The sequence below is a fragment of the Pipra filicauda genome, unplaced genomic scaffold, assembly GCF_003945595.2.
Source record: "Pipra filicauda isolate LSUMZ 115617 unplaced genomic scaffold, ASM394559v2 scaffold68_size4259465_pilon, whole genome shotgun sequence".
Taxonomy (NCBI): Eukaryota; Metazoa; Chordata; class Aves; order Passeriformes; family Pipridae; genus Pipra; species Pipra filicauda.
This window is the reverse complement of record NW_024104853.1, coordinates 2,103,655-2,125,006: the sequence shown is the minus strand read 5'-3', so window position 1 is coordinate 2,125,006 and position 21,352 is coordinate 2,103,655. Positions and strand designations below refer to the sequence as shown.

The 21,352-nt window shown below is 38.8% G+C and overlaps 1 protein-coding gene across 1 annotated transcript in view; it reads left to right on the top strand.

Moving 5' to 3' along the window:
- The window catches only part of OCA2 (OCA2 melanosomal transmembrane protein), a 202,147-nt gene that overhangs the window by 26,668 nt on the left and 154,127 nt on the right, over positions 1–21,352 (top strand). Inside the window, exon 2 of the mRNA XM_039388832.1 lies at positions 923–1,212. Within this exon, the coding sequence (XP_039244766.1) occupies positions 944–1,212 (269 nt within the window). The 5' untranslated portion in view covers positions 923–943. The remainder of the gene's footprint in view (positions 1–922; positions 1,213–21,352) is intronic.

The window sequence follows — 21,352 nt, the reverse complement described above, 5'->3', positions numbered from 1 at the left end:
GCTCTGACAAGGCTGTGCTCCCCTGCCATAGGGATGTTGGAGGCTGACGGGCCTGTTTCCTAAGCTCTTGCTGTCCCCTGCAGTGGTTTTGGTACTTTATGCTGAAATATTCCCATGATTAAACTCCACAGTGTGTGTTTAAGACAGACTGATCTTTAACTCAGTTATCATGTTGGATTTGTGCATTTTGTCAGATTCTGAAGTGTTTTTTATAAGTTTTCACACTGAATTTTAATTATGAGAACATAAAAGCTTTTTGACTGTTATGCACTGTTTTTTGTTGTTATAATCACCATTAATAATCATATAATAAAACCTAATTTTCATCAAGGTTTGATTCACAATTCATGAATGCTCCTGGCAACTGCTGGAGCAGCATACTGTCTTCATAAAACTCAAGTACCTGCACTCTGCTTAATGAGGGGCCATCATCCGAAGAAGTTTGGCAGTATGACAGGGCTTTTCCCAGGGAACTCGGGGGCTGGGAGGAGAGTGGTGTCTTCCATGAGACTGCTGTCACTGCAGCTGCTGGAGAAAAGCTGCATTGTGGTGGTGAAGCAGTGCTGGTGTAAGCTGGGAAAATGTTCGGCAGTGGTGACTATTGTGCCACAGATGCAGAGATGATTTTGGCTTATTTTATGGGACAAGTCAGTGCAAGTCGATGGGAAATTTGTGGGTAGACAAGAAAAATGTAGAAGACCCATGTCTGTATTTGTTTCAATGCTTCTTATGATGGTTAATTTTGAAGTTGCAAAGATGTTTAAAACATTGGAAATGTTCCTGGTGGAAATAAACCAACAGGAGAAATATCCAAAGATGCACTCAAAACATCTTCTCCTTGGCATTTTTAACACGCTTGCACTGAAGTAAACATTGAGTCAATTCAATTTAATCCTAATATATTTGTTTTCACTTTCTTTAGGAGAACGCCCACCAGGGACAGATGTACTTGGATAACAAAGATGACAGTACAATTTCTAGACAACAAGAGATGGAGCTGAATCAGACGTCTTCACATCAAACCAGTTTATCTGCAAAGGTGGCAGCCAAACCGGTGACCAGAAGTTGCAATGAGCTGCATCTACTAAAAGAGTATCATGGCATGGTAGCGAGTTTTGGAGAACCACAGAACCTTTGTGAAAAATCGGCTACAGGGGAGGATGGCTGCATTGCTCTGGGGAAGGAATTCACTCCTGTGCCCATGCAGGGAAGGTAAGAATAAGGACAAACAGAATATTTTTTCTCCAAATCCAAATTAATTTTTATTTCCTTGTAGAGCAGATATGTACGTTCATTAAGTGAGTACTGTTTCTCTCACCTACATAGAGAACTGGAAGCTTAATGGGATATCAGAGCAGTTGTAATTGCCACGGAGGGGTTGTGGATCACTGGGTTTCTAAACTAATCTCAGCTTTAATAGCAGACATGGGCAAATGTTTTCTGTTTTCAAGATCAGACAGTTGGCTTTTCTTCCCTACTTGGTGTCAGAAAACGCAGAGACATTTTTCACATCCCACCTCTTTACCTGTTTCAGAAAAATGCATCATAAAGCCATAAACAGAATCACTACAGCTAAGGCTGTGAACACTAAAGTGACACTAACAGCCACTAATGGCATCAACTGTGACAGCTGACACACCACCTATCAAGTGTACAAGGTGTGTGTGCTCCTCATGTATCCTCTCCTGCATCAGCAAAGGTGCAGGTTGGTGGGAAGAGGTGTTAATCTTTCCTATTGTGACAGATACAACATCAGCAATTCTATTTGTAAACATTTAGAAATATTTCTTAGACCCCAAAATATTTCAGGTGGCTTTTTAAACATTTCTTTTTCACCTGTTCACTTTGTTAAACACTTTTGGTAGCAGGATGGAGCAAGCTTTGCACCAGAAGAAACCACAGTGAGTGGAAGGCAGCCAGGGTGGACTGTCAACTTTGTCAAGTAGTTTTGAGAATTTTTGGAGGTGACTTGAGAGAGCCTAAAGTGAGAGAAGTGTTGTACCTACTCCCAAGCTCCTGTAGAGCACAGGCCTTGAAATGCTGCCTGGGGATATCTGCATCAAGCAATATGGCTTACGTTGCAGTGGTGAGTAGAGTGCCAGCACAATTTCTGGAACCTGATGCTGGAGAACTTTGTTGCATGGCTACAAATTAGGAAAAAACAAGGTAGATTTCAAAGCAGTTTAATATTTAAATCTGATTTTTTTTAACTAATTAAAATAAAACAAACACAAAAATACGATTTATTTAATGGCATAATTAAAGTGAATTAGAAGCGTAATACAGATAAGAATCCTTGGTCTTAACTGTAGTCAGCTAGAATTTTTATCCAAAACCCAGAATTTTCTTTTATTTCTTTCTTTCCTTCCCTCCCTCCTCATCACATGGTTCTCCATAGCTGTTCATGTTCATGTGGGAGGTGTAGACCTGGGGCTCCCCCCAGTTCTGGGCAGGCTGGTCACATCTCTGCTTTGCTGAGAAGGGCTGTGATCTGTCTGCATCTGATGCCTCTGCATCTCAGTTAGAAAGAAACGTGCTTATACTGGGAAGAAAGGGAGTTTGGGGCATTTTGGTAAGTTCCCTGATTTGGGCAAGGCTAGCTGGGTGAGTTTTGCTGTGGTTCTTACTTATCTACAGCAAACCCAGTATGCAGATCTGAGAGTGTTTCTGTCAGAGTGAGAACTGGAAATCATTATAACTGTGCTTCCAAATATTTAAAAAAATAATCAAATTATCAGCTTTACCACAAAACCCCTATATATACTTTAGAAATTAATTTTTTTCAGCGTTTGAGTATTTGTTGTATTGACTAAGAATTTTACTAAGAATTAAATCTCGTAAAAGTTCTTCAGTTCAGCATATGGGGGGAAAGAGCTAATGTCTTGTTCTGAAAGAGCATGGTAACTACCACATATATGTGAGGATGGGAGGAAAGCAGGGAAGGGAAGAACCGAGTGCATCTGGAAACCAGATTTTTTTATTAAATTCACATCTATGTCTTGCTACAGCTGTGTTTGCCAGTGCTGTTTACTATCCTGGCACAGGACCAGCTCTCACCCTTCTGGTTAAACTTCTTTCTGTTATTTTTCAGTGAGTGATATGAATTTGTGTACCAGCCATACACAACTTACTGTGAGCCCATGAGCCACGGTTTGGTAGTCATGGTCACAGGTTCCAGAGATGGAAAATACAAGATCATGGGGGAGCCCACTTTCCTGCGAGTGCAGGAAGTAACTCCAGGTCTTATGCTAACACTGTTTTCCTGTTGAGTAAACTGTAGTCAGTGTGTGTGATTTAGGAATAGATGTACAATTAAATAGCCATCCCCATGTTCCCTTGCAGACAAATCTATATCTAATCTTCTACTGCAATATATTAGGGCTCAGGAAAGGATCTTTTGAAATTTCTTCTTGTTGATCCTTAGCTCTTGCTCCTCCAATATTGATTTTTCTTGTTGTTGTTTTTTTTTTTTTTTTTTTTTTTTTTTTTTTTGTTTTGTTTGTTTTTCTTTTTCTTTTTCATAGAGATGACACTTACCAGGCTCTTCTTAGCATGTATTTTAACCAATATACATTAGGTGCAGTTAAAATACTGATGTGACGTGTATGACCCCTCTAGTATGACCCTTAGGTCATTGGAACTACTCAACACAATGCAGATAAAAACACGGATGAACCTTAGCACACTGATGAGTCGTTTGATTAGTTTCATTAGAATGAGAATTAGCTTTTAATGTAAATTATTCTTTTGCTTGCAAAGGAAACTTTTAATGATTTAAAAAGAGGACACCAAATCCTTTTTTTTTTCCCCATTAAGTGGTTCGCTAAATTGGCACATCTGTATGGTTTGTTTTAATGTATCTACTTGGTGTAAATTGCTGAATTATCTTCCAGGTATAAGATTACTAGGTTCTCTAAATTGTTCAAATGTACACTGAGACAAGACTTCCCAAAGAAACTATTTAACAGAACAAGGGATTTATCTTGGTCTCTAAAATTACCCTTAAAAAAAGTGTTCTTGAGTTAAATGGGGCCCTTTTTCCGGGGACATAGGTGTCCACCCCATCCTGGACTGAACATTTCCATTTGACTGCAGCATAATCCTGCAGGTATTTTGTGGTCAGTCCATATTATCTCAGGCTGCCTGCCTGTCAAAATGCCTTCTTATTTACTTTGCATATTGAAGCGCAGTACCTTCTGACTCCAGCTTTGACTGCATTGCCTTAGGCTCCCATGGCTCTGTGTGAGGAGGTCTGGACCATTCACATTGTGTCACTTCAATGATCTTGTCTTTCCAGGGTATTCTTCCCCCAGAAATAAGCCTGTCTGCCTTCTTTTGAGCAACATACTTCCTTCAGTCCTGCTCACTGTGGGAAATGTAGGCATGCTTCTCTGAAGTGGACTATGAATGAGCTCCAGTGGCGTTCGGTTCTGTGGGAATGCACCTGGCCTAGGTGTATGTTTGCACTGAATTGTGGTGTAGTTTGGACTATCAAAAATGAAGGTTTTAAAGTACTGAAAAATGGCAGTGAAATCTGTATTTTGATTTTTCACTTATCTCATTTTCCTCAGCCTTTAAACAACGGCTTGACCAGGCTCTTTTTTATTGCAGCTGCACAAAAGTGACTTTTGTAGTCAATGGACATTAGTATAAGCCAAATTCCTGAGTCCCTTACCTTGCAGGAAGATTCCACGCTGCTTTGTGGCAGCATGGGTAATGCTCTTCAGCTCAGCACTTACGTCTCCAAAGACACAGGCTGCTTCCTTCCATCATGTCTCTTGTATGTGCGGGATGTGGCCCCCAAAAAGCCCCTTTGGTCTCATCATCATCGGTGGGAAAAACTTAACAGCGTAGCTTTATATTAAGAAAATCTGAAATCCTCCTTTGTGATCCACAGGAAGGGGTGAAATCAGATATTTTTGCTTATGAGTTCGTGAGCATCAAAGACCTCTATAGAAACGAGATGAATAGGAATTCTTAATCCCATATAAGCAATTCACTCCTTTGTGATGAATTTAGATGAATTTGGCCCTGGAATTTGCTGGTCATTTAATATGATATTCCTTGGAAGTTTTTTTCTTTATTCTTTGTGCCTCATTTAAACAAAGATAGGTATGTCTTGCTGTCTTTAAATCTATATCTGAGTATTTTTTAGTGGGAGTCCAAAAACTATGCAATCCCAGTATGGGGTATAACTGGAATACTTTATTGAACATGTGCCTCGCAATATAAGGGTCTTGGGGGCAGGACATGTTAACGAGGAGGATGAGCTATATTAATTAGGGAGTTACACAAGTTTTGCTGCAGTTTAGCCAATAGGTTAATATTTTTCTCAACCAAGATTACATAGGAGGAGAGGGATTAAAGGGGTTTAGACATGGTCTGATACAATTATCTCAAGAGTCCTTTCTGATTTCTGCTGGAGCCAGGCTTAATCCACAAGGCAGAACTTTTACAGGTCTTGTGAGAAGGGTCCAGCTCCTTCGGATCACAGGACTTTTGTCAGCCTCTGTTACCCAAGGGTTATGGCTAAGATAATTTCTTATGTCTGCTGTGTCATAAAGAATTTCTATGCTCCAACATTTTTTAGACGTGTTCTGTGTTAATATGATATTTAAATACCTTGAGAGCTAAAAATCAACCTTCAAAGTACTTGTTCTCTTTCCTTCAAAGAGTAAATTTGAACATAATTGTTGGCTGGTATTAAATGTGCTCTTCACTATTGTGATCAGTGACAGGAGTCGAGGAAAACAGCACGAAACGGACTGAGAGGAGGTTTAGGTTAGATATCTAGAAAAGGTGGTTGAGCACTGTAACAGGACCTCTGGATCCCTTTCCCCACCCACGACGTGGGGGAGCCCAGTTCTAGTTCCTTCTCCATCTGAAGAACCATTCCGACGTCTTGAGGGACGAGGAAAGGGGACTCCAGCGACAGGGTTTTTCAGGCCCCGAGTCTGGAGGGGAGAGGTGCCCTCCCCTCCCCCCAGCACCCACGTGGCTCCATGGCAGGCACAGAGACAGCACACCGGCGTGGAGAGGAGGCAAGAGAGAGTTTATTGTTGGGAAGGGGTTTATAAAGCTTTCAGGAGGGTCAAAGGGAAACCAATCACAAGTTCAGGGTCACACAGAAAAAACCATCAGGTAAAGGGTCAACAGCCGATAGGAAGGGGTTAACCAAGGACCAATGAGAAACACCTCGGGACACCTTCCCAGGACACTTTGTATGAGAGACAATAGTCCTTCACAGAGGGTGTCGGGAAGAGGGAGCAATGACACTGCAGAAAATACAAAAAGCCATTTTGAAACATGTTTAAACCAGTTTCTCATCAGATTCACTGCTACAAGGATCCCCAGGGAAGTGGTCACAGCACCAAACCTGACAGAGTTCACGAAGTGTTTGGACAATGCTCTCAGGCACATGGTGTGACTCTTGGGATGATCTGTGCAGGGCCAGGAGTTAGACTTGATGGTCCTGATGAGTGCCTTCCAACTCAGCATATTCTCTGATTCTACGATTAAGAAGATTTATCTATGGGATAATGGAAATTAATCTCTGGGGTTTTTTTGAATCTACTTGAATTTGTTTTTAATCAAGCAAAACTATTTGTCTCAGCATTTCTCCTGTTCCTCAGTTTCACTTATGTAATGCTCACTTATGTAAGAAAAAGTTTAAAAAATCAACCAAATCCAACTCTTCCTTTGTCCTGAATCTGTGGATCCAGAATCAGTAGGGAGACTGGTCTGCAATGAGAAGATCAGTGCCTTAAAAATGTCTATTGAATTCTTGGTTTGTAGCAATACAATGGAAAGATTGTAATTTTATTTCCTGTTAGTTGGAGAAACTGAGAGAGGATACGATATGTATGGTGAAAAGTCAATATGAGAGTGAAGTTACGCCTTTAGCCTTGAGGGATTATAAATCTCAATTTTGATTTTTAATTATGTTGATGTATTACTACTTTTAAAAGATGTTTATGAGATTTAGAATTAGATGTCAAGAAGACACGGTTTCTGTCTAAATAAGTAAAATTTATGTGACAATTTAAAAGCTTCTTCAGACAGGGGAAAAGGCTGAAGGAAAAAAACCCTCAAAACCAATAAAACTACATTTTCTTGTGTATCTTAAGATTAATTTTGATCTCTGGCTATTAGAGCAAATTGGGATCATTCTCTGTTCAACAGTCAAACAGGGAAAGCATCATTTTCACATCATAATTGCATGTTTGTGTAGGAACTATTCTGACTTTTCATGTCAACCACACAAACATTAGATAAGAGTTCAGGAGAGAGAGATGACTTCACAGCAAACTGCCACCTTCATCGTCATTCTCATGTGACTCCTGGTGATCTTTCTTGCTGCCTAAACGATGGCACTTCTAACTTTCTTTCCATTTCTTGTCAATGGTGAATGTTTCTGAGTTTGGATTCTCCATGAGGATCTTTAAATGCTATGACAATGAAAATATTGAAGAAGTTTTAAAGTCACAACTTTGCTAATTCATTTAGTTTGGTTCATTTGGTTTTAGATACAATCTCTCAAATATTTGTTGCTTACATGGAGGCATGTGGCTACAACAGAGCTTGTCCTGAGCAAACTGTGTAGGGGCATGGGACTGCTGAGACACTCTTAGCTTGGGTTAGAGCTCCCTGCTGTTGTCCCTACTGTATCATAAAATACCATTCAAAACCTAAAAAGCTCAAAAGAAGCAATAAGCAGCTGTAGCAAAACTTTAGATTGAATGGTTGGAAGTATAACAGAAAGATCACATTAAGCACAGTGGGCCAACAAATAAGGTATTGCAAGATTCTGCTGCCCTATTCTAATTTACTGTTCCCCATTTCCTGGGAAAAAGGCATCTTGCAGTGGTAACAGAAGGAAGACTGAAATCTGGTTATACAGTGCAACTTAAGGAGAGGATTTGACTTCATTTGAGTAAAGCAGCTGTGTTCAGCAAAAACTATTTTAACATAGTTTTTCTTTTAATGAAACCTACAGAAACAGTCCTCACTCATAGTAAGTTTCCCTGAGTTCAAAGTTATTTAATTGCTTTGTTACTGTGTATTATTCACCATCTCAGTGCTTATTTATTATAATTATTCATGGTATCAGACATTGGTCATGTAATACAATTTCTGTTTTGCCACTGACAAACTATAATCATAGAGCTGCCACGCAGCCACTCAAATGCTTTTTGATTCTGACGGAACATTTTGTAAAAAAACCCACCGTTTTTAATGTTTTGTCTAAGTGCTCCGTTGAAAGAAATAGGAGGTACTAATTAGCTGCTTCCCATTTTTCTAATTGTCAGGCTAAAAACTGAACTCAGGACTCAGTGAAAAACTTGCAGTGTACTAATCTCCAAAGATCCAATGTTTCAATTGAGTCCCTGTGACATTGCACAGAACTGTTAAATTTTGCAAGCAGCTGCTCTTTTCCTAATAATATGGTTATGTGGGGTTTGTCATTGTGAGACCTCTTAGGTCAGGTGTGGAAAAATGCCAGCGACATACAAGATGCAATCCTCTTTGGGGATGGACAGTTCTTTCCTCATGTAAACTGCTGTTTAAACAAGGAAAGGCTTTTAATGTCAGTAATAATTCTTTTACATTGAAGGGTTAAGCCAACCAGTCAGTCAGACTTTGAAAAGAAATGTGTTGCACGTGGACAGTCACAGTTGAGCAGGATGGAATGCCTGGGGCATAAATAGCTGATGTGAGGAGCAGCTAGCCATGTAAGATGAAGCAAATAACTCAGACACTCAGTATCTCTCCATGAAGGTTTTTCATTGAAAAATTGTTTTGTGTGCTTCGTTCCTGGACGATGTGCATGTGTGCAGGTGGCAGCTCTGACATATTAAATAATTTGCAGAAATCATAACTTCACATTTGCAGGTGGTCAAATTATACTAATTAATAATATTAATTAATAATTAATGAGATTTCCACTTTGTCCCAATTTTTCTACTATGTTAGGAAGAACAATTGAGTCTTTGCTGACAGAGACTAGGAAGAAGGAAAATAAAGCATTGGAGATCCATGGTCCTTACATATACCACTGCATCAGGTGGCCAAGGGGATAGCCAGCCCCTGCGGAGCTGTTGTTGGACAGCAAATGGTCTGCATGATAACATGGAAAATTTTCTGTGGGCCCAGGCTCTGAGGCTGAAGGATAGAACAAGACAAGACCTGAAAGTGAAGCCAAAAATAGTTGAGAAATGGACTGATGCAGTAAGATTGTGTCATTTAAATTTAAGCCATGAACTTCAATGAGCCTGAGGTAGAGCAGAAGCCCATGAACTTTGCAGACCATAGAGGGAGAGAATACAGGACAAGAGCAGCTTTATTTTATGGTACAGTCAAAAAAAGAAGTAATGCCACTGCGGCTCCCTTACTGTGAATGTTCCACAGGGGATGGATGTGCAACCTCCACTCTGCTCTGAGGGGTATTAAACACACACCTCCTAACTCTTGAGTAAGTGTATGGGCCACCAGACTCCAAGACAATCATATTTTTTTCCTTTTTTCAGTATAACATTTGAAATATATAATAAAACATCAATTGAAACAGCAACTGTAACTTAGGTATTCTATTTTCTAAGAAAATTTCTTGATAATCAGCTTTTTGGATTATTTTTTTGTTTTTATTATTCTGTTGAAAATATAAGGGCCTGAAGGAAGAACACGGGAAGGGTTTGCTGTCTTTCCTAACAGGCTGATCAGGTGAGAGCTTGGTTAGCTCAGCTCATATTGAGCATTTGACCAAAAAAAATGCTTCAGCCTCTGCCCAAACTGCTGGAGAGCTACTGCTGAGGGAAGAGAGAGGACTCTGAGATACAGGTGTAAGAAGAAGCATTTGAAAGAAAAGATATCAATAAAATGCAGAGACAGTAGGAATACTGGGAAGGATGAATGGAAACCCTTCCATGCAGCTACAAAAAGATATTGGGTGAAGGTGAAATATAGTGTGAAATACAGAGTGAGAGCATGGTGTAGTGAGCTACGGACTGAATCAGTTAAAAGCAAGTTAATGCTTGTTGTTGTAAGCCAGACTCTGATACAATCAGTCCTGGGATATGATAAAAAATCCTCAACTCCACCCAGAGCTGCAGTTAAAAAAAGAGTATGAACCTGTGAGTCCCAAACCTGGAAGCCGGACAGCCAAGTTAGCAGCATTCCTTGCTTACCCTGAATATCTTCTAGTAGTGAGTACTTACAGTTTGGTCTTCCAAACAAAAAAAAAGACATGTTAACAAGATAAAACCATGGAAGGCTATGATTCCTCATAGAGTAAAACAATCTCACCTTGCAAGCGGTACAGAAAGAAACCTTTTCTTCCTTTCTTTTTTTTCTTTTCGTAGCTTACTGTTAGGAGTAGATGTTTTAGAACATAGTTCTGCTGGCGATAGGGATGTTTCAGTCTGCCCAAAATTTTAAATGTCTCTCCTGTTAGAACTAATTAACATCAGAGTGTTTTGTCCTCTTGTTTTAGGAGCACTGGAAATCATTCCTCAACTGCAGCAAAAATTTCCCGGATAACGATGGTCATGCATTTAAGAACTGAAGTTCACGTTAAATTGAATGTAGTTGATGGAAAAATAGATTAATGTAGATGGAATAAATTAGCCAGTAAAGTAAAAAAAAATAAAAATAGGGTCACATTCTGTAGTCTGGCAAATCAGATGGCTCTTTTAAAAACCTGCTATTCATAAGGAGCTCAAGTGATTTACTCTCTGAAATACAGAAAAAGCTGATAAATGAGTCACCAAAATCCTTACAGACAGTGACCAAGCAAGCAATTTTCTGCTTCATAGGGGCTAATGGAGCTACAGGGGCAACGTGCAATAATTGTCCTAATGTACCAGCAGCACACAGAGACCACACAGAGCTCTGTCCACAGCAGGTTGAAGCTAAATCAAGGACAGCACCGTGAGCTGGAGCCAGGGCTGTCAGAACTGGGTAGGTTCAGAAGTAAAGCACTTGGATTTGGTTTTTTAGTTTTATTTTTTTCCCTTGCACATTTTTATATGATTTCTTTTGAGCAGGGTGAAATAGGAAACAGGTTGGCAGTTACAGCCACTCACAGTTTTCAGAAGCTCAGCTGAAGCTACTGAGTTAGTCTTGTCTGTGAATTAGCAGCATCCAGAAGCAGCTGTGAAAGTCTGAAGGCTTTTGCTCCCACTTTCAGAGCCACTCCCTTTTCCGTGCTAGTCAGTAAGGACAGTAAACACAGTCCATCTACCATTCACTCCCTGGTATCCTTGAGCAGAGTTTCTGTAAGGACTCCCTTGCCCAACATGGAGCTCTGGCAGTGGGAGATTATGAAAGCATTTCTCTCAGATGGCCATGCTGGCAGCTACATTGAACCGATATGTCTGGCAGGGCTTTGCACTTGACGTTTGCGGAGGAAGGACTAGGCTTTTGAGGAATTTATTGTAAGAAGTCTAATCCTGGTTTAACACAGTACTTTCTTGAGAAGGGTAGGTAAATATTTTGCAGGGACTTTTCCACTCACTCTTGTGTTCTTAAGTAATTTATTTTCTCTGCCGCTGAGAAAATAAAAAGTAAAAGTAGTTTCCAATATTATTTTGTTTTTAATCTTTCTAGAAGTGATAGGAGTATCTCTACGTCTTCACTCATACCAGTGACATGTGACCTGCAATCCTCTTTAGGAATCTATTGACAGCTGGTTCATCATGTAAACCTCTTACAGTGAAAAGCATAAACCTGAATTTAGTGAATCTGTCTGCTAAAAAGAATAGTAAAACCAGAATGAGGGTAACAAGGAATACCCTTCTGTTTTCTCTGATGTGTCTTTAATCTCCCAAGCTAAAAGAGAAGGGCTATGTTGTAATATTATATAAATATGCATTTTTCTGTTGCATCCATTGGCAGCATATGTTTTCTTTGCTCAAGCAGGTAGGATGGAGAATAGAGAATTCTGTCTCTTTGTGCTTGCTAAACTCTGTATGAACCTGGGAAGATTGAGGTCATACATATAATGCTTTGAGATCATCAAAATTAAGTATTGACACCGGTTTCCTTATATGTGATGGAATTTATTTACTTGTACTCAAAGTTAATCATCAGGATCCTACCCATGCTGCATATGTGTCTCTTCAGAAATGAAGTCTTCAGGGTGTTATGGTCTACATCACATTTAGTCTTCGTTAACAAGAAAGTTGCAAGTAGGAGCATACTTTGTCCTATTGTGGTTACAGTATTTGGTTATGGACCAAAATAAATTAACATATAAACCGGAGTAACACTTCAGAGATGAGACTGTAACATACCTCTTGCCATGAGAATAAAATGTTGATGGAGACCACTCTTTCTAAATCAATGTCCTCTTAAAATTTTGTCTATATGCTTTTGTCTCAAATTAAAATCTATTCTTTCAGCTCTGCTGTGTGTCATATTTTTTCTCTCCAGCCATACTTTTTCCTAATGCAACTGAAGGAGATAATTCCTATAGTGTTAGTTCTTCCACTATTCTAATTAACTTTCACATTCCATAATATTAAAATAGTACAAAATTATACTTTTCTCCGTGAAAATGTGCTATGGACCTCTGCTTTCTCATAAGCATTTCTGTTTGTTTTTAAAATGTTGCTTTGCAATTGTAACCTACTTTTAAGTGCCATGACTCAAACATGATTCCATTATTTGGGCTTTAAACTGTTTTTTTCATGTAGAGGAAAAACCATTATTCCGTGTTGATTCTTGAGGTGCAGAAGGGGTACCTCTACAGTAACTTTTAATAAAAATATCTGATTACGGGCATTTTAGTGTCTTCTTTTGTTGTTGTTCCTTTTGTTTTTGTCTTGTTTTGTTACTTTGTTTATTGTTCTGCTGTTTGAATATCCACTTTTTCCTTTGCACTTCCATATGGTCAGAATATGCTTCACTTTTCCTTATATCACACTCTGTGGATAATTTCTTTTTGCAAAGCGCCCATGAAGACTGTATTAAAAAAGACATTTTTTGATGCAGTGACTGTTGACAACAGTTTCTGGAGTTGTCTTATTGAAAAAATATATGTGAGATGCCGTGTTTTGTTAGTACTTTTTCTTACATTTCAGATTTCTCTTATTCAGAGGAGCTGTTTGTTCAAGAACACTAAACCTTTTTGATCCATTTGAGTTGATAATCAAATAGCTACATAACTGTCTGGTCCAACACATGGGAAATGACAAGACTTGTTTTTTTAAATTTAAATATTTTTTTTCACCCTTTAAAAAATGCTAACAGGTGTTTTCGAATGAAAAATTAGTAAATTATTCAGGCACTGTATTTACTTGAGGAATCAAAACACATGTAAAATTTTCTCTGTCTTTAAATCTCTATATTAGCTGTGCTCCACAGCATCTCTGCTCATACAGAAGCTGCTGGTACAGAAGCTGCTGACATAACCATGTCAGGATGGGCTTTCCCCTTTTCTGCAGATAATCCCTTGCTGAAGAATTTTCTTTATAAGTCATGGGCACTGACACTTTCCCTTTTCTACTTTCTCTTTGTTTGGGAGCACAGACTGAAGTTTTATTGATGTAACCTCATTCCTGGATGGCCAGGAATTTTCATGTGCATGTGAAGAGTTATTGTCCACATGGTTACTAAGCAAAATACTATCTATTTTTTTTTTATGATCAATGTCCAGGATTTATTTAGGTTTGGTACAGTGCTGATTTTTAGAATATACATAGCTAGTAATATGGCATTTATCGTCAAGAATATGCTATTTTGGGAGCAACATGGAAAGAAATCACTTCTGTGAGACTATGGAGTAATCAAAGTTACTCCATTCTGTATAGGGCCAAAGGGAATGTAGTGTTTGAGAGGAAAGAGTGGCATCTGTGTGACTGGGGGGAAAGAAGTGCTATCAAGAAGTATGATGTACAGTTTAACCATGTTGCTGGAACAAAGCCATCTGCCATGTAGGAAAAGGAATTTCCTTCTAAATTCTGAGAGACATAATTTTGGGTTTTTTTGTCTTTTTAGTGCACAGGAGTATGTTCTTACCTGGAGGAAGGCAGAGCTTAAATCAGGAGGAAGGAAGGCTGAAATGTCATTATTATTCTTTGTTTTTGTTGTCAGTCTCACCACTCGAGGGGAGGCTTGCCGAATGCAATTTGCATGCTACTTTTCATGAGACAATAAAATTCTCAGAGTTTCTTTGGAATGCATTATTTATAATCCTTGGGTTTTGGCTTGATTTGTTTGTTTAGCTGTTGCTTTTTCCCCCCTTCTTTTTAATTTGAGAATTTCAGTTGAATATGCTTATGGACTCAAATTTTCTATTTCAAATTTGTCTCACATCAGCACTGAATCAAAAATCTATGTTTTAAAGCTGTTTGTTAACATAGATTAGATAGTTTCTTCTCTGGCATTTTAGCCTTAAGGTCCTACAGATACTCAAGGCCTTTCAAGGCAGAAAAAGATGTCTGGTAGCAGAACAGAACCCAGTACTGTGGAACGAGTTTCCTGAAGCTTGTAATGCATGTTAAATGTTACAATGATCTTAGTGAAGGGCTATGGCAGGGAAGAGCATGATCTTTGTGAGATAAAACTGCATTTATTCTTGAATGGTTTCACTGAATATTCTGCAAATGCATGAGAAAATATTGTATTGTTATAAGATACCTTTTCATTCAGTTTGGTTTCTTTAATTTGTTCCTCTGAGATTTTCAGTGCTTTAAAAATTTTTGTCTTTGATATAAATCAAGATGGAAAGCAGTGACCAATGATGTGGAATTATTTTGTTTTGGAAGTTTCTTGTTAGGAAGTTATGAATAAGTCATGTTTGGAAAGACTTGATTTTTTTTGTATACCTAATTCAACATTGACTTTTTGATGAAAAGTCTTCTGTATGAAGAAGAGATTTAATTTAAGAGAAAATAAAAAGTACATGAAAAAAAGTAATTTTTAGTATACTGTAATATAGACATTGTTTGTGTAAGGCTTATATATTATTTAGTGAAGAAGTCTGTTATCTCAAAGTTAATTCCCCAGGTTCCTTGTATAGTTAACATGAGAGATGGGGAGGATGAAAATTATTTGAAGAGATCTTTCTCTTGCCAGTGACTGTAATTATCCTAGACCAGACTTTTAGATGACAAAGGTTATATGAATAACCTCAGTGTCTTATGCTCAGCCAGAACCTGAAAAGGAATTCTTAATACCTCCATTAATAACTAAAATAATTTAAAAAGTAAATATAATGGAAGGACTTCCAATACAGTTAAAAAAATACCTATTATTTTATCAGCTTTATAACGTTAATTCAAAATTTGGAAGGTATATCTCCCCCTACAAATTATTTATCTAAAATTTTACTGCTCTTTCTTCTCTGTCTACTCTGAGTATCTCATGCCCTAGCTTTGAAGCAAATTTTAGCATTTTTGCTGGGTCTAGTCCACTGAGATCAGGATCTACATAAAGACTACGTAAGTTGTCCTAGTTATATTGAAATACCTCATGAGAACCTGACTATTTAGCAGCAATTAATATGCTTGAACTTTCCTTGTTTCCTTTCATTGTGACTAAAGGACAAAATACAAGTCCCAGGAAGCTTACAATAGTTTGGATCCATCATGTGTTTTTTTTTAAAACAAAGCTTAATTTGATGACTACTTGTTATTTTTAAGATGTGTGGTGACCTGTTGCTTGCCTTCATCTTCTCTCTCTAACACATCTCCAGGCACAGAAATCAACCCTATTTTTTCGTGTTAATAAGCCTTTTTTTGTAGATGTCTGGCTTTTTTTTTTTTTTTAACTCTAAGCAAGGGAGACAATTTTTTTTAGTGGCAAAGTTACTTTTTTATCTAAAAATTGCAATTATCAGTAATGTTTTATCCAAATTCCTGGAATGAAACACATAGAACTTCAATTTTCAAAGTGTTTAAAAAAAATGAAAAATAGAGTCTTCATTACTTCATAGCTTACAAATTACTCTTTTCAATCTCCAAAACTGGGGTGAGTGGCATAAGAATATATTACAAGACTATACAAGGCCAGAAGCATAATTACATGTGACAGCTTGTCAGTACATTAATTGGATTAAGGAAAATTTTATCAAAATAATCCTGTTTTACCATTGTGCATGAAAGTGTTCCCTCATCTCAGAAGTGGTCTGTGATCTTGCTTTAATAGTGCTTTCTTTTCTTGTATCATTCTTCAATGCAGCTAGTCTGTCAGTAAAGCTTGAACATGTTACCCCAAACCTTTGAGACTATGACATCTTATCACTGTAATTCTTGAAGAATAACCCCACAAGATGGTCACATAATCCATTTTTTTCTCAGACCCATCCCTCTGTTCATGTGTCCATCATCCAAGTGCCCCACATTGCATCTTTAAGAGAGTCTGTTCAGATATAAATTCAAAATATTAAGTTGTAACCACTTCCTTAATGTTTGACATTCTTTAAATTACCTCAAGGGCTAGAAAAAAAATTTGATCCCCCTTTATTTGTCATAATTAAGTTAGCAACAGAGCTGGTTGAGCTAAACCCCATCATGAATGCCAAGGAAAAATGCTGGCATTTAAAAGCAAAGCCTGCAGAATATGCTAAAGAATTACAAGTGCAGTCATGCTTTAAGTGTTGATAAATTGCTTCCCTGTTGTAGACTCATTTTTCAATATGACTTGCAGCATTTGCAGATAATACCTCTTAAAAGGTTATCTGTTTAATCCACAGAGTAACTGGGGGTTTGGAATTTGGACCACTACCCAAACTGGCTACTGCTGCCTTTTTCAAATTTGCAGCTTGCTGGCAGTTGCTAACAGCTAAACTCTTTTGGCAGCACCTGCTCTCGAAAAGTATTTTCTCCTTCAGACTGTCTGCAGTTTTACGTGTGGTTTCCTGCAGCTTTCCAATTTTCTTTGCTGAAGCAGAAAATGTAGAGGAGGAAACAGCAGACACACTTTTCAGTGAAACTGCTCACTCCTTCAAATGGTAGACCCTTTTGATCTGCTCTGTCACTGTGGTCTTGCTGGTTAGTCATGAAGGTCTGGGTTGGCCTGGGTCCCCATCCTGTCCCTGACCCCTCGTTGAGTGTTGTGGGACAGACTCAGGCTGGGAAGATCACGGCCCTGCCAGACCCACATCCACCCTCTGGACCTGGCTCCCTCCCATAGGGCAGCCAGACCTCATGGTACCCTGACATGAGAGCAGAAAATTTGTGGAGAACAACTTAGTCCTCTTAGGTAGAGTCAGAGAAGCTGCAGGGTAGCTTAAGTGTTCTTTCTTTTATCTTCACCCACTGCAATGAGGTCCTAGTCTGTTAACTACCTCCCAATGTCTTCTTGATGAAGACATTCCTTGACAGAGGCAGACAAAGACTCTTGAGGTATGCTACCAAGTCATGGAGATATCTGAAAATTTAATTTTATTTTTTCCAGGAAAGTACTATAACCCTACAAAGCCCGATTTGATTTAAAAAAGGAACCATTGGAAGCACTCTATTTTTCAAGCTGTTTCTGAACTTACAATTGCCCTTGCAGAACATGTTCACTCTCCAAATCCATCAGAAGTGAATGAAGCAATCACATTGTGTGTGCCCTATATAAGGAACCATTTCCATCTAGGATAAGCTCAGCACACATTTCACTACATCTTCCTTAAACAAGTTCTTTAATTGCTTGCGGTCTTACCACGGTATACACTTATTAATTTGGAATCATAGAATTATTTAGGTTGGAAAAGACTTTTAAGATCATTGAGTCCAACCACTAATCCAACCCTGCCAAATCCACCACCAAACCCTATCCCTAAGTGCCACATCTACATGCCTTCTAAATATCTCTAGTGGTGGTAACTCGGCAACTTCCGCCGGCAGTCTGTTCCAATGCTTAACAAGCTTTCCTGTGAAAAATTTTTTCCAAATATCCAGTCTAGACCTCCCTTGAAACAACCTGAGGCCATTACCTCATGTTCTGTCACTTGTTGCCTGGGAGAAGAGGTCAATCCCTACCTCACTATAACCACCTTTCAGGTTGCTGTAGAGAGAGGTAAGGTCTCCCCCGAGCCTCCTTTTCTCCAGGCTAAACAACCCCAATTCCCTCAGCTGCTCTTCATAAGACTTGTGCTCCAGATCCTTAATCAGCTTATTTGCTCTTTGGACACTCTCCGGCACCCCAGTGTCTTTCAACACGACACCTGCCTGTAGGCTGTACCTCTCACAGTACTGTACCTCTTGCTGTCAGGTAATGCCAGTGCTAGCTCACATGATCCACCTTTGGGGATCCCTCTGGGGGATCCTGTACAGTCCTGTCTAATAGAAAGGAAAGTCTAAGAGAAAATGAGTCTGTATTAGGTAATGCTTTCATTGCTAAATTTTCCTGACATCTTAATGGTGCATGCTTTTAAAGGGTCTGGAGGTTATTTTTTGATTTAAGTGAAGCTGCATAAAGCAGTCATCAGAAAACATCTGGAGCCTGTTTAGAGACGTGAACTCGGGAGTCTTTGATCCTTCCCTTGGCTCTGAGCGTATCAGTTGACCATGTTTCATTTGCGATGGGTAGTCATAACAATTTCCCCTGACATCCTACCACTGAGGAGAAAACATCACGGAGTGATGTGTCTCCGTGTGGGCACATATATATCATAATGTTGATGGATGTATGCGTGCATACAGCTGCTTAGCACACAGTCCATGTAAATGTTTAAGAGCTGAGTGCTGTGATGTTGGTCAGCACAGTTTGTACCATGTAACTTCAAAAGTAGACTTTATTAGAAACTGACAAATAACCAAATCTGGTGGGAGAATGTGTTTCAAGTGCAGTCAAAAGGTGGTGTGTTTTTTTTTTTTGTGTGTGTTTTGTTTGTTTGTTTGTTTGATTGATTGGATTGGTTTGTTTTTTTTCTTTCAATTCTATTTTTCAATTTATTTGTGCATTATGCTTGTTTACAGATATGATAAGAGTAATTAGTTCAGTACATATGATTTAATATAAATGTTCTCTATTCAGGGAATAGGAAGATTCTGAAACAAAACTTTAGCCTAAAAGAATGTAGAAATGATAAATTAAAATCATACTGTTGTGACTATAACTACCTGAAGGGAAGTTCTAGCCAGGTGGGGGTTGGTCTCTTCTCTCAGGCACTCAACAATAGGACAAGGGGGCACGGGCTTAAGCTCAGCCAGGGGAAATTTAAGTTGGATATCAGGAGAAAATTCTTTACAGAGAGAGTGATCAGGCATTGGAATGGGCTGCCCAGAGAGGTGGTGGATTCACCATCCCTGGAGATTTTTAAACGCAGATTGGATGTGGCACTGAGTGCCATGATCTAGTAAATGGACTGGATTTGGACCAAGGGTTGGACTCGATGATCTCGGAGGTCTTTTCCAACCCAATCGATTCTATGATTCTATGATTCTATGACTAGTCTCCTGCATGATTAATTAGCTCTCATATTCTTACTCTGGACTTCTCTTCTAGGAAATTTTGCTTAAATTGTTGTTGTACTTGTTACAAACTCTTGGCTCAGTAGTGTTTCTCAGCTTTTGTGTAAGAGGCAACCTCACGCTTATAATCGTTTTAGTGATTACTAATTCAGGGAAGCATGCTAACTTTTTTTCCCTGAAGAGATTGTGCTTTTAAATTTTTTATTTAGTGAAATTTTTAATAAGTTGTGTTCAAAACTACTGATGTTCTTGCACAATACCTATGCTTCCATACTCACATCTTCTTCAATTCTGACTAAATCTTTTCCATAGAAGTGAGAATTATTGGTTTCTGTTGTCATAGAAATAGCTCTCTTACTGATAGTTGTGTGCATAACGAGGCATACGGGAGATGAAGCATTGTATTAGCCGATATTTAAAATGTATGCCTTTTGTTATAGAGAGTGAAAACTTAAAGCATTATGTGGCATGATTTATCTTTTCAATACAAGGCAAATAATAGGTTCCAGTCAAACCCTGTGATTATTTTAAGTGTTTGCAGCCTAACTAGGATGAGTATGGTCTTTTTCTTTCTCAGGTTCTTGTAGGATGTTTTTTTTTTTGGGTGTCCTTTGCTGTAATGTATTTGTGATTGAAAGTTTGCTTATGGTTGAACATCAGTGCCACCACAAAGTCTTCCTTTTCCTTTGGTTTAAAGTAGCAGGTGTAATCACATTAGCAAATGCTTGAAAATGTGGTTAGAGGACAGATCTAGGGCTCAATGGCTGGAATTAAGTTCCCTCTTTGCACTTCATCCAAAGTCCCTGAAGATTTTGCAAGTTATCACCTACATGTAATGGGAAACAGTAGTGTGTTGTAGGTGAAAATTGCAGCCCTCTGACTAATATCTAATGAGTCATCAGCCCATCAGTGGGAGCAACTGGAGTTGCCCACATTCCCTTCCTCTCCTGTTCTCCCTTTACCTCTCCATAGGTCCAGGAGGGCAGGGGGAAACTGCTTCTCCTTAAGCTGCTCAAAAGGGTATAGGAGATTGAAGATCATGTCTCTGGTGTACAGCTGTAGAGAAGTACAAAATGCCACCAAAAGAGTGTGACCCTTGTTCATCCATGGGAGCAGTGGCACAGCCACAGGTTTTCAGGGCTTCTGCAATAGTTGTCCAAGGCTTGCAATTGGACCCTCATTTAATGCTGTGGGTGAGGTCCTTCTAGAGGTGCTGTCAGGCAATTGGAACTTCACCTGTGGACATCTCCATGACTTGGCAGAATATGCTGTATCATCTGGGGTGGGACAGCCCTCCTACAATGCTGGTTCTTACTCTGGGTTACTATGGAGACAGAAATTGCAATTTCTTGAAAGATTAGGCATGGGAAAGTATGTCTTGGACTGCAAGTAACCAGCTCAGAAGACATGCTTCCTTGGAACAAACTTGTACTCCTGCAGAGAGAGCCAAAATCTGTATATATAGCTGTCACAGTAGCAGCCATGTAGTTAAGAACACAATCTTCTGTTAGAAAGATTCCTCTAAATTAAAAAACAACCCATGCCCAGCAGCAGCAAATGTGAGAATGAATATGCTCCCAGCAGTGGTTATACAGCAGGCAGGACATGCTCTTCTTTTTCTGATGTCAGTTCTACATGGATCTTTCTTTGTGAGTAACGTTTTACAAGTCTTTGAAGAAGTCCTTGTAAAATACTTTTTTCACAGGGTTTGGTTTTAGTTTTCTCCCATCATTTTGAATGAAAGGGAAATGAGAATGTTAATTTTTTTTGTGTGAAGATCTGTATGCATATCTAAATATAAATGTATACCTGTGTAAATGCAATTATTTCATGTTTCTTCTGAGCAGCCTGATCTAGTTGAGGATGTCCTCGCTTATTGTAGGTGGGATTGACTAAATGACCTCTAGTCACCTAATCATAGAATAGTTTGACCAACTCAAACTATTCTA